At 45.4% G+C, this 14,004-nt stretch overlaps 1 protein-coding gene across 12 annotated transcripts in view; it reads left to right on the top strand.

Annotated features, from left to right (window-relative positions):
- Positions 1-14,004, top strand: part of EIF4G3 (eukaryotic translation initiation factor 4 gamma 3) — a 4,880,525-nt gene that overhangs the window by 4,297,115 nt on the left and 569,406 nt on the right. For all 12 annotated transcript variants that reach the window (XM_069610350.1, XM_069610349.1, XM_069610345.1 and 9 more), the window contains one exon: positions 11,708-11,833. In XM_069610350.1, the coding sequence (XP_069466451.1) occupies positions 11,708-11,833 (126 nt within the window). The remainder of the gene's footprint in view (positions 1-11,707; positions 11,834-14,004) is intronic.

The raw sequence follows: 14,004 nt of genomic DNA, 5'->3' as shown, positions 1-14,004 counted from the left end.
ATCGTGGTCTGGTATTCACATCGACCATTCTGCAGTGGGTAACTTTGATGTTTGAACGAAGCGACGATCAGCCCACGTAAGTGAAGGCTTGTAAAGGCTTGTTTGGATCAACTGTACCTCGCTGCATATTGCAATTTGTTTTATATTGCCACCCTTTTCCAATGCTTTTGGAGTTAATTGGAGTCACACGGCATCTGAGTTACGTGGTGGTCACTATCAGGGTGCCAGCCTGTGCTTGCGAAACTTGATTAAAATTGTGTCAGGCTTGAGAGAGCACACCGACACCATCTGTCTATCTTCCATCTATTGTTCTCTGGGAATATTATCTTTTGCCTTTGCTTTTAGCCTTTAGGTACAACTTATGAGATTCATTGAAAGACCACTTTTGTGATAAAGTGTAAGAATGGTGAAAAGAAAATTTAGAGATGAGGGAGCCCCAGATAAATCAGCCACTAGTGCTAAAAAGCCAAAGCAATTACTAGCACTCAACGCACCCCTAAATCGGCAGCCAGGGTCCCCAAGTCCAGGCGAGCGGCTTGTCAACTTTCCCTGAAATCCTAATTAAAAACAATGGCAGGGAATCTTGAAGATAAGATTCAAGTGACAGAGAAAGTCATATGGGAAGCGGCTTCCTCTATAGGGGCAGCTGACATCCTAGTTGAGGGGGTTTCGGGGGAGGGGTTATTGGCTCCCATTGTTTCAGATCTTGTGAGTAGTGATGAGGTTGGCATGGGAGGGGACCTGGGTGCTTTGGGGGCGGCTGGGCCTAATCTGGATAAGGGGGTCACTGGGGATTGTCCCCATAGTAAGGGTGCTGGCGCTTTGGGCACCCCATTGGAGATTGTGACCCCACCGGCCCGTTCAGTGGGAAATATGGAGGAGAGGGAGGACTGGGGGGGTCGCTCTACCCCTGGGGATTTCTAGACAGCCTCAACCACAATGGAGGATGACAAGGTCTGGCTAGATTTATTGTTAGATGAAAAATTGAAACCCCTGTACCGACATTTGGCCCCAAACATGGGGAGTACCACCAAGAAATCATCCTCAGAAGTAAAATGGCTGCCTAAGATTGAGGCTACTCATGCCCTGCTCCAATCGTTCCAAATGGAGTTATGACCACTTTGGCGATACTGGATAACTCTTTCAGAGATCTGAAGCAGAAAGTGGAGGAAATCAATCGGAAGCGTGAGAGAGGTAGGTCCAGTATGGAGCAAGCCCCAACAATTGAGAGGAGCAATACGGGGTAGGGCGCCAGGGAGGGTGTCGTCGTAGGGGGTATTGCCCTCCGGGCAAGGTTGTTGGTACAACCGTAGGCTGCATCAAATCCAGGACGTTGTCTGCAGGATGGACAAATCCCTTACTGGGGGCCTCGGCAAAGGTTGTGGATCCAGGATGGGTCTGCGGGGAGAGGACAGTATTAAGTCTACCCCCCGGCTGCGGCCCCCCTGGCAGGAGTGATAATGGGGGGTCCAGGCTTTACTGCGGGGTGCCCATGAAACATCTTCATATCTGATGAACAAAGCTTCACACTGGATATATTCCAAGTATTGACCCCAATTCGGTCATAATGGCCAGAAGAGTGGAATGGGTGGCTCCCTCCTGGAAAGCTGTTGAGGGAGATTGTATTGTGGTATCATTCTCTAACCCCATAATAGCCAGGCACATTGTGACTTCAAATCTAACCAGAGGTCAAAGGGCTAATGGTTCAAAGCTTGAAAGTAGGCTGGTGGGTCTAGACTACTTCTATCCTTGCACGAGTCTGGCACCAGCCACCATTGGAGAGCTGAAGGGAAAGACAGCAATTTAGGGTCCCGAGAAGGGAGGATGGGACCGCCCCAGTTGCCCCTAATGCAGATCGTACACCTCACAGTGTGTAGTAGTAATCCTCCAAGATCGGGCTGGGACGAAAACACTAGGTGCTCGGGGTTCCAGAATAGATTTGGTCCTTTGTCGTCATTGGACGAGCAGGACTGACAGGAGGTCAGTCAGTCACTGCCAGGGGGCCATAGTGAATCAGCTTGGTGAGGGGGGTGAGTCAACCATAGCTTCCATGGAAGTAAAGATTATTTCATGGAATATTGCTGGGTCAAGGGGTAAACTGCAGTTGGATGAGAACATGGAACTCTTGCAGTGCCATGAGATCATCTTACTGCAGGAAACTTGAGCCCTTGAGATTCCCCTCGTAGATGGCTAAGTGTCCTATGGCATCCCTGCCAAAAAGAATAGGAGGGGGAGGTGGTACAGAGGCCTGGTCATAATGGTCAAGGCCTCCCTACCCTGTAGGGTGGAGGTGGTCGAAACCAAATTAGACTATTTGCAATTTTTGAAGTTCAAGCCCCTGGGCATCGAGAGGTTCAATGTTTTGATCTTCTACAATAGCCCCAACAAGAAATAGGGGGATAAATGGCCAAAATAAAAGAATTCCTGGACAAATGTGGGGCTAGGGCTAGGGTCCACCCAGCACAGATTAATTTGCAAGGGGGACTTCAACATCAAAATGGGATCTGGCCTGCCAAAGGATATGTATGAACCATTGGAGGACCAAATCTTCAGGGTATTGGATCCCCTAATGGAGGATACCAGGGTCTTTTCCAGGGACCTTCAGTTGAGTGCTTGGCTCATTGAATGGGGCATGCGTGCAGTGAATGGGCGTATTATCCCGGATATCCCTGCGAAATGCACCTTTAATAACCACTTGGGCACTTTGACCATTGACTATTTTTGTTTATCTTTGGACATATGGAATCTCATTGTGAGTTTTGAAGTACCTAGATTGGGGATTAGTGATCATTACCCCTTGGTTCTAACACGAAGAGGCTTGGTTGAGGGGGTTGGGCAAATGTCCCCTATAGCACGTCAACTGGATAGTGACGCAGTGTCTCGTAGAAGAACCAGATGAGGGAAGATCCATGGCTCTGGTCTGCATCTGAAAATACTGGCCACGCAGCAAAGGGAACTGATGGGAATTCTGGAGTACTCTACCGGTCCTAGGAAAGTGGTATGTTGTTTTATGGCCATCTTGGCAGCACTTACAGGGGGTTTTATGACAGTCCCCAAATGACAGGGCTGTGGTGGGAAGAAGGGCCAGTTTGACCAGGCTTGCAGGACAGCCACACTAACACTTTTAGATGCCCTAAAACGCCCAGCGATGGACAAACGGAGCATTGTTCCTGCCCGCTCTGACTATCGCAGGGCAATAGAGCAAAGGAAATTGGAGTTGGAGGACAAGGCATGGGAAGAATTCTTGGAGATGATTAGGTGGAAGAATGCTAAGGGATTTTGGGTGTTTAAGGGTGGCCCCTTTGGCAAGGGCAAACCGGGTCTGCAGGGCACCAATGTGGGGGCGGCAAACTGGGTCTCCCACTTTGGGACCCTTTTTGATGATGATTGCTCTCGAAGAGAGAAGGTACCTGGGGGTACTAGCTTAAGCTTCACCTTGGAGAAACTGGTGAAAGCAATTGGGGCACAGTCACGAAACCATGCTCCTGGCCCAGATGCTATACCGGCGGATCCTTTTTATAAATTAAATTGATTTGTGGGCTCCCGTGTTGACCCTAACTTTTAACGCTTGTATGAGCTTGGGGCACTATCCACCTTCTTGGAAGACGGCGACCATCTTTCCCATTTTTAAAAAGGGTGACGTTACTTTGCCCTCATTTTATCGCCTGATTTCTCTCCTGGACACGACCTTTAAGATTTTTGGACGGGTACTGTTGGGTCACATAGAGAGATGGCTCACAGAGGCTGTGATCCTTACGGACATCCAATTTCGTTTTCGCCCTGGTTTGGGCACGATGGAACAAGTGCTGAATTTGGGAATTGTACGATCGGACCGGAAACAAAAGGTCTGACCGTACAAGAAGTCCGAAAAATGCTACCACCAAAGGTTCGAACACAAAATATTCGAACCTTTGGTTGGTAGCATTGTAGGTAAGAAAAAAAAAGACTGCAGGGGCTGCGGGGGTGTCCCACACAACACCCCGCTCACTATACTTGTGACAGCATAGTGAGAGGGAGTTGCGGGGGAAACCCCTACAGCTCCAGAAAAAGAAAAAGAAAAGGACCCTGCAGCGCCGGTTCCCGATCACGGAAGTGAAAGGAAACTAGCACCGCAGGTACACAGCGCCACGCAATGACAGGTAAGTGGGGTGTATGTATGTTTGGGGTGTGGGTGTGTGGGGGGGTGTTGTGGGTGGGGGTGTGGGTATGTAGGGGTTTTGAATGTGTGTTTGCATGGGAAATGTACAAACCTTTTGTGGTTTGTACATTTCACAAGCAAACATTTCGGCTGCTGCAAAATCAGCCGCGGTCGGATCACATAGATCCCTGAATTTGTATCTCTTGGTGTCAAATTTTGTGTTTTGCAGGGGCAAAGTGGTCTATCTCGCCTTTATGGACTTAAGCACAGCCTTCGACAAAGTTGACCGGCCAAATCTGTTGGTTGCCCTGAGGAAATCCTTGGAGTATTGTGGGATATCCATGCTGAAAACAGTGCCAACATTCGATTTGGTCCTGGGGGGGGAAGTATACAGAGTGTTTTCACATTGGGCTGGGGGTGCGGCAGGGGTGCGTGTTAGCCCCCATATTCTTCACTTTGTACATTAATGGACTTTTGCAGGCCCTGCTTTCTGAAATTGGGGGGCAGGTCCTTCCTGATCTTAGCGTATACAGACGATACAGTGCTTATGGCCAGAACCCCCAGGAATTTACGGGCACTGCTTGATGCTTATGCATCGTTTATGTCCAGCCTAGGATAGTAGATCAATACTGTGAAATCGGCAGTAATGCGCTGGAGTGGAGGTAGGGAGCTTATAAAGATGCGCCCCATACTGTGCAATGGGGAAGTTATTCCCAGGGTGGTAGAATATGATTACTTGGGCGTCAGATTTTCTGACACTTTCACGGGTAGTTCTCATGTTAATAAACAGTCCTTGAAGATGCGTCAATACTTGGGGGGCTTATCCCATTTTTCATCACAATGTAAGGGTCAGCATCTGCAATCAATCCTTAGGGTCTACTCACTGCAAGTTAAGGCTGCTACGCAATATGGTGCGGCCCTGTTGGGCTATTGCAGGTCTGGCGATTTGCAAGATAAGGAAAACCGGTACCTTAAGAAATTATTGGTGCTCCCTGGTTCTTCCTCTTGTGCCTCGGTTCATAGGGAATTGGGGCTGACCTATTGGGATGATGACTGGGCAGCTGCACCAAGCACCCTGTGGCTAGGAATATGGGGAAAAAAATGCCACTCTGTCACTTTATTATAAGATCTACGCTGAACAGGGACTTGTGGGCCAAAATACCCTGGTTGAGGTTGGTAAAGGAGATTTTGTGTCAGTCCAACGTTCCTGATGTGCCCCCTACAGCAGTATTGTTTTTGCCGCAGGATGTAAGAACATATAAGGAGGCAGTGACCCGGGCGATTGAGGACAAATGCACGCTTGTAGCGCGGGTGCCACAATCAGACAGTTTTCACAAGCTCATAAGCAGGACTTTAAATTTACAGCCGTATCTTGTCTGGGCCCGGAATACACATTATAGCTTGCTCATCACTAGGGCAAGATTCGATTGTTTATAGCTGAGGGGTAACACTGTGAAATGCAAGGGATACCCAGACGACCCCAGTTGCCCAGTGTGTAGTGCCCCGAAGGAAAATTTGAGCAACTTTATACTGTTTTGTCCAGGCTATGGAGAGATCAGAAAACAGACAATTCTTCTGATCTTAAATCACTCAGATCTGCGCCAGTATAGGCCTGACATGATTTTTTTTCTTTATTAGTATATTTTTTTTAGTGACGGCGGAGACTCAATTGATGGCCTGGGCTCTGCTGTCTTATCTGAAGGCCGCTATGTACAGAAGAAAGGAGTATTTATGTGGTTAGGATGCTGCACATCTAGAATTTGAAAATGGGTGGTTTTAATGTCCTTTTCATTTATAATATTTTATGCCTTAGTGAGTGACTTATATGATATGTATTATTTGTTTATGATATGTTTATTCATGATACGTCTTGTTTGTGTTTTATGGATATTTTTATCCGAATTAACATAATTACAACAACATTCCTGGTGTGACTATTTTATATTATCTGGCAAAGTCCAATCATAGCATTTACAAAGCCATACTGGTCCTTTGCTGGTTGCTCTCCAGCCATCAGCTATCCATTGTACAATTCTGCTCTGTACTTGTCTTTTTAAAAATGTATTTGGTGTTTTTTGTCAACATTTGACCTTTACACTATAAAAAGAATAAAACACATTAATTCATCACATTAATTCATCATACAATAAAAAACATTGACAAATAAAATGTAAATACATCAGAAAGATCACATTTTATTGAATAAGCAAAATCATAGCTATTCTAACATTGCACTATTTCTGCACAGAAGAATGCTAAATGTTTATATATTGTTTAAAGGTATCCACAAGATTTTACGTTTGACCCCTTAAGCAGGTCCAGGCTTTTTTCCTCCTGAAGCCATATGTAATAAGCTGCAGCATTCACTACCAGAGATTTTGCCCTGTACAGTGAGCTCCATAACTGGTCTATGGAGAGACCAATACATTTATAGTATCCCTTCTTATAGAGGTTAGACAACACAGTACATTGTGTAAGTAAATGCCTCGAGGATTCAATAGCTTCGTTACATAGGCGACATAAGCGATTACCCCTTTTAAGACCAATCTAAGCCCCCCTGTGTTTTCATATACCAGAAGAATTTCTTTTTTTTTAAACTCTTTATTTAGCATTATAGAAAACAAGGTGTAGTGCAACAAGCATCATACCATAACAAAATTAGAACAAAGTGTCCATATCAGAATTTCTAAGCGCAGGGCTAGAATAAAACGTACGAATTGTGGACAATATTATTTAATTAAATAGTTACATAGAGAGTTTTTGTTCAATCCCTGGGCTGAATATAAAGCATATGTATGCTTTTTTGACAGGTAGTCTACAGACCTTGAACGATCATAGTCTCTAGATTTTCTGTCAAACTCCAACCCGTATACTACCTCCAATGACTCAAGAAATCTGTTCATTGCGATGTTCAGGCAGTATTTTCTAACCAGGTTTTGCATGTCTATAAACCAAACCCTATGCAAGCAACATTGCCCTTGTCTCGGTTAGGCTCAGAAGTATTCCTTTTGCTGGATCAGTAAAACAAATATTGGCCCAAAATATACACACTGCCGTCAGCCATAATATTTTTAAAGACGGCAGTCTGAGTTCCAGTCGAATTGCTTCTACCCAGACTGTGGCCGGTAGGCCCAATAGAGTTCTCAAGAGTTTACCCTCGATTTTCTTGAGCCAGCCTACCGAGCCGATGGGCAGCGTCTCCTTAGCAATTGGCTGTGCTTCCGTTCACCCTTACTTTGACCCCAAGGGTATTCAATAAGAGGGTGGTGGTCATTTGGCCATTTTTTACAGGAAGGGAGGATCCATGTCTTTCCCTACCTCTGTGAATGGCTCCTTTGAGTAAAGTCAGAGGAATTGATGCTCAAAGACCTCTTGGACAATGTGAAACCTCCCTCATAACTTATGCTTTTCCATCAACATAAAGAAGTTCTGACTCCCACCAAGCACCTTAGGTTTATTGAAGCAGTTTTGAATATATAGCGAGGCATGGCATTCACAACCCCTGAGAGAGTATCAGGCATCCAGTCCACAGTATCTCTTCCAATCCAATGTGTGACCTCCGGTAGTTGTGTTTTTTTGGATGCTAGTGGTCTTGGGGTTTTGCAATTTTAGTCCCTGCATTGAACCTGCAAATGTGGTCACCACAGTGTCCCCAGAGGAGCCTCTGATCCAGTACAAAGGGGACAATTTCCTGTCTACCCTACAGGTCTACAAGGAACTACTTTGGTGGTCATCCACAACCACCCTCCTTCGGGCAGCCCAATTCTGACAGCTGCTCTGGTCATGGATGGTCATGGGTGCTTCTTTCTTGGCATTGGGAGGTCATCTGCAGGATCATACATAGCGAAGAAAAATTAATATTGCTGTTTATTACGTTTACTAGTCCCAGGAAAGACAGAGCTATTTCCAAACAAACTATCTCAAGGTAGGCTGTGCTGTGTATTAAGACCTGCTAGTAAGTTGCACACAACTATGTCCCCGCAGGGACTTCAAGCCCTTCCAACCATCGGGCAGGCAACTACCTCTGCTTTGCAGAGGGATCTCACCGTAATGGATAGCCAAACAGCTCAGTTGGCTTATTTATACCTTTTATATGGCACTATCATTTGGATTATTTGGTTGGAGAAGATGCTGGAGAGGTAGGTTAGTTCTGCAAAACTTGCTGATTTAAGGAGTGTATTTCCACCGTCTTCCCAATTCCAATCTGTATTTCCATGGTCTCTGCAATCCCAATTTGTCTTTTGGCATGGTTTAAGAAGAGTTTCAAAGATGCAGAATCCTTGTGCATTCATTTCAGAACATTTGGCTTTCCTTTCTAATGGATGTGAAGATTCCTCCCACACAGTCCTCATCACTTTACTGCCTATTCTGCTACACTCAGTGCTTGTATGTTTAATTGGACTTTTTGCAATCCTTTTTATGACGGTTCTGCTAGCTATCACAGTTGCCCAGTGAAAATGGTGGAACTGAAGGAAATGATGTTTGTTTTCCAGGTGTGTATACAGTGTGAGGAACTCTTGGTGACAACAAGTAAGACAGACACAAGTTATCATAGTACAAGGGTGTTTATTGAACAATGAAATGCTGTATGCAGGTTGGAAAAATGCCTAATCTAAACCTAAATCTAAGATGGGAGCAAACGTCACCATTAGATGAAAAATAAGGCAGTCCTTGTGGTGTTGTCAAATCGAAAGTCCTATACTAAGAAACCTATTGCTAAACCTCACAACTAATACAGAAAAGGGTGTGGGATAGTTCTCAAGTAACTAAAGAAGTATTCTGAAATAATATGTCAGGATGCAGTAGCCTGGGTCTCCCTTCCCCACGTTTTAGACAGGGGGGAAGATGGGAGCTTGTCGCACAATACATTCTTGGGCTTCTCCAGCCCAAAACAACTGTTCCAATGGCAGTTCTCAGGACCGTCGATGGCCAAGTCTCTTGCCTTCGGGTTCAGATGTGTTCAGATAACAAAAACAAAAGTTCCTTTAACCAAATGAGTTCTTTAGGGTGATAATGATTCACCCTCTGGGTCCTCCTCTTCTGTGCACTGACCCTTCTCAATTTTAATCCACAGTTCAGATAGATTGATGGCTTCACCCTGCGGTCCCCCTCTTCTGGGCTGAACCTTCTCAATTGTTTTCTTTAACTTTATATTTCAGTTCCTTTATTACTTAAAGTTTGGATGAGAGCTTCACCCTTGGATCTCCCTCTGGCGGGCTCGGACCTCTCTCTCTTGACTGCTAGTACTTTGGTGATAGCCTAATCTCTGGCATCCCTCCTTCGGGTATACTCTTGCCGCCTCTTTGACTTCTGCTTTCACTTTTCTCAATTTCGCAGTGACAACTTTTCACCCTTATATCCCTCTTTGACGGGCTATGACCCCTCTCGATTCTTAGCCTCCCCTCACCGGGTTTACTGTGGCTCTCGATCAGGGTGTGGCTCACCCCTGGGTCCCACTCTTATGGGCGCTGACCCCTCTTTACTTTCAATGTTCTCCTTTTTATACAGTTCAATGCTTTTGAGATTCACTTCCCTTTCTTTCAGAGTGCTTGTAGATCAAAGTCTTTCGATTGTACAGGGATGTTCCTTGACCCTCTGTATGACCACTTTGACCTATTTCGTTGGCCCTTCTACGGCCTTCTGGTAATCGTAGTTTTCTCTCATATGGGGCGCGACCAGAGTCTCTTGAGTTAGCACCCACGTGGTGCTGGTTTCCCTTTGCAACTGGTCTTCCCTTTACACTTCTTCCAGTTCATTCAAAGTTCATCAGTGTTAGTTCAAAACCTGCCACTTTGCAATTCTCACTCAACACAGCCCTGTTCTTATCGGTTCTCCCTTCGACTCAACGGCTGTGTTGAACCCCTTGGCTTTTGGTTTCTTTGGAGTCAAGGTCGGTACCACGGGCGCAGGAGCTTCCCTCTCTCCTGCTTATCTGCATAGTGTTGCCCCGTGTACCATTGACATCTGTTGCAGGACACTCGTGCTATTTGTTCGCGGTCTTGGGCTTTCTTCCACAAATGTTCAGCGGGCCTGGGTTGAAAAGGGCAAGGTCACTTCTTTCCTCGCCACCCTTTCGATTCCTGCCACCTTTCTCCTTCGCTTGAACTTCCACGTGGTAGCCGCCTCGTCGTGCTGTCTGCCGTGCTCGCTTTGCTTGTCTTGTTTGTACTGCGCTCTCTAGTTCCATCTTTATCCCTGTGGGGAAAAGGAAGGGCCATCGGGTGTGTGTGGCTCAAGTTAATTGCCTGACCCTTCTGTCGGGACATGTTTGGTACACAGTCTTATTGCTCGTCCGTTGTAAATCAATATTCATGTTGGAAAGGGGAGGGGTTGGAGTGTCGGAGTATCCTACGGGACAGGATAGGAAAGGTTTGTGTAATGGACGAAAATGACCGGGATCAAGAGCAGAACATAGGGAATTGTGGCAACAGTGGTATTCTGTCAAAGTAGATTGGGATTTTGGAAGATGACAATCAGAGGGGACAGGATTGCTAGGGTTTGCGGGGTAAGCAGGAATAGCTGGGGTCAGGGCATGAATAAAGGGGATTGTGGGAATCGTAGTGTTTGATCTGATTGAATTTAATAGAATTGATTGTTTATTTGTATGGCGCCTATACTCAATGTGTTTCAAAGCACTTCAAGGAGGGCGGGAGCATGGGAGAATACAGTTAAATTCTTACAAGTCCTTGAAACAATTCAGAATGTGAAAAATAACAATTTTAATCAGCCTGGTGATATTTGGGAGGCGGGGGAGGGGAGAGAGACAAAACAAGCAGTTACATTACTATGCCTGACGACAATGGATGTAGTGCCGGAATATTGACAAGAGGAGGGAGCTGATGGCAGAAAATAATAATCAGCGGGACGGGAAGAAGAATGATTGGGAGTATTCAGATTGGGAAGAGGCCGTTTTTAATCCTGATGGGGTTCGTGTTCCTAGGGTATGTATCAGACATGAATGGGTTGTTGGTTTTACTTTTGGGTAAGGGAGATTCAATGCGTGGAAGAGATGAGTGGGAATAGCTTATAAAAGCTCAGGGACTTCATTCCCCTCACCATCCTCACTGCGCTGGTACATCGTCTCACCTGGGGTATTTCCCGAGCATAACCCCGGGTTCCCAGGTGATCCGCCCCCACTGGTCCACTCCCAGGAACTGGTTCCAACAGAGATGGCCGTGTCCTAACCAGCTGAATAAGGAATTCTCACGGTTTTACTGTGAGAATACCCTCCATTTTCTCACAACAGAGAGAACCTCCTTTATGGTAGAAAGGGGTGCCAAGCGGCTGTGATGGTGCCAACAATGCCACCTACTGGCAGTTTCAGAAACTTTACCGACAAGACTGGTCTGAGGTGGATTTTAAAGATGATCTGTAAGATCATCGAATACATCAGAAAGAAGGTTGTCGAAGATAAATATTTGTAAATTGATTTCCTTTGATTGTGAGAGTTTAGGTATCCTGATATTTTTCATGTCTGCAATTTCTTTTTTTGTGCTTTAAAACTGAGCGAATGCATTATTTTGTGTGTGCATGAGTTGGGTTTAACCTTTGTTGATGTTCTTTTCTTAGTTTTTCAGAAACTTTGGAGCTGGCAGATGATATGGCGATTGATATTCCCCACATCTGGCTTTACCTGGCCGAGCTGGTGACTCCCATGTTGAAAGAAGGAGGGATCTCCATGAGAGAACTGATTACGTAAGAAATCCTTGGTGTTGTTGCGGTTTGGTAAAGTGTTGTGTTGCGCGTCATGAAGTCAAATAGGATTAACACACACCAAGCCACTTTTCCATTTGTTTGTTTTATTATTGGTAATTGTAACAGGGACATAGAACATTCCTAAGGTAAATATTTGTGCATCTTGCTTCAAAATAAATAGTGATGCAAGGTTTAAGTGCAGTCCCAGGGAGAGGTGGATACATATTAGGATGATGTCTCCTGGTGTCACAAGCGAAAAAAGGGGGCTCTGTTACTAGGGTCCAAGTAAGAGTACAGGAAACTTCCCAAATGCTGTTTCATAAGTCTCTTGATACAATTGAAAGCTCTTGTCTGCGCAAATAATTTATTTTTTAAATTATTTTTATTTTTTAACACATCTTCTTTATTGATATAATTTTCTTACCAGCCGTACATGTTAGTGCTCAATATAAATCTTCATTTTGTATGTAGACCAATAACTCTAAATTCCAACACATGCTCTTCAGCGTTTTTAATAACAAAAACCAAAAAGCTAATACTACTACCCCTACAACTAAGTCTACATAGGTTGACACCATCAGCACAGAATAAACACTTCAATACCATTCCAAGGTTTTCCCATTGATCTATTTATGCTCTCATAAATCAACATATTGCGAAGTTTTTAAACATACCAGGTTTGTGATATTGCTCCCTATCTCTAACAAGGTCCTGGAAAGGTGACCATATTTTCATAAAGGAAACCAAACTCCCCGTTGCCAAGGCAGTTTTTCTTTTGATTGACAAGACTCTCCCCACACTTTGACCCACCAATGAGCCATGATTGGGCTCTCTTCTGTTTTCCAAAATGTAGCTAATGCCAATCCAGCTGCATTCAGCATGTGGGTGATCAGAGTCTCGCTGTTGCACCCCTCATACTATATGAACCTTCTGCCACATTCCCCAGGATCACCACCACTGGGCCCATGGGTAGTTGTCTACCCATAATTTCTTTAATGTCCCCACTAATTTCTTCACAAAATATCTGGGATTTACATCAGGACCACCGAATGTGCCCCAGGTCCGCCACCTCGCCACATTCACGCCAAAAAGGGGACAGTACAGGGGAAACACTGTATTAATACGTTGAGGGGTAAGATACCATCTAGAGCAAATTTTGTAGCTTATTTCTTTGATTGAACTACATTTTGATGCCCCATTGCTTGTTCCCATATGTACTCCTAATCTTGTTGTGCAATAGTTACCCCGAGTTCTCTTTCCCATTTTCCCATGTAAGGTAATTTATCTCCCGGCGTGTCACCATCCAACAACCTGTATAACCTTGAGACTCCTTCCAATCTGTATAACCTTGAGTGCCCCTTCCAATCCCCGCCCCAAGCGAAATCTCCAGCTCTGTAGGCACCCTACATCCCGCCTGTCGTAACATTCTTTTTGTGATCCAGTGCCAGAGTCGGGTATATCGGAAATGTTGCTGTTCTCCAAGGCAATATTACATCTTAGATACTTTGGATGTCACCAGATTATTATCCCAATAGAGATCCATGAGATGGGTAAGCCCTTTTACTCCTACGTCCCGGCCCCTTCCTCCATCCTGTATGGGTGTCCCTCGTGAGGGACGGAAACGGAACCTCTTTTTCACCATAAAAAGAAATCTTCCCCTTTAAATTTACTGGTGCGCTGGGGCGCGGCCTCAGGAGTGCAGGCTCCCTTAACCCTGTCCACCGGCACCACTCCTCAGTCCCCTTTTCTGCATCGACAGAAACTGACCGCTCCACCAGCGCTGCTGGGTGAGGCCTAGCCTCGTAATTCCATGCACTTTTCCCTGTATCTTATCTTATTTTTCTTTTTCTATTTCAGACTTGGGAACACCATCCACCCGTGCCCTAGCCCCTATACCGGCACATGTCAGCTTGACAGGCTTTAGCAGGTGTGTGTCGTACAACGGTACAGCAGATCCACACGCACTCAGTCTCTGATTCCTTGGTGAGGACCACGGTTGAGAAGGATGCTCCGTGTGCAACTCCCTCATGCCCAGGTCGCTTAAGCACAGGCTTGAGCATTGGAGGGAACTCTTCAATAGGACTCCTCCTGAGAACATCAAGGTCTATGTCCGGAAGAAGACACAGAAGGTAGGTGCATTATTCTCCAAGGCACTCCGCAGAGTCGACTCC

The sequence above is a fragment of the Ambystoma mexicanum genome, chromosome 8 (genome assembly GCF_040938575.1).
Source record: "Ambystoma mexicanum isolate Mex_15411 chromosome 8, UKY_AmexF1_1, whole genome shotgun sequence".
Taxonomy (NCBI): Eukaryota; Metazoa; Chordata; class Amphibia; order Caudata; family Ambystomatidae; genus Ambystoma; species Ambystoma mexicanum.
Note: the sequence above shows the minus strand (reverse complement) of the source record. Positions and strands in the feature narration are given on the sequence as shown.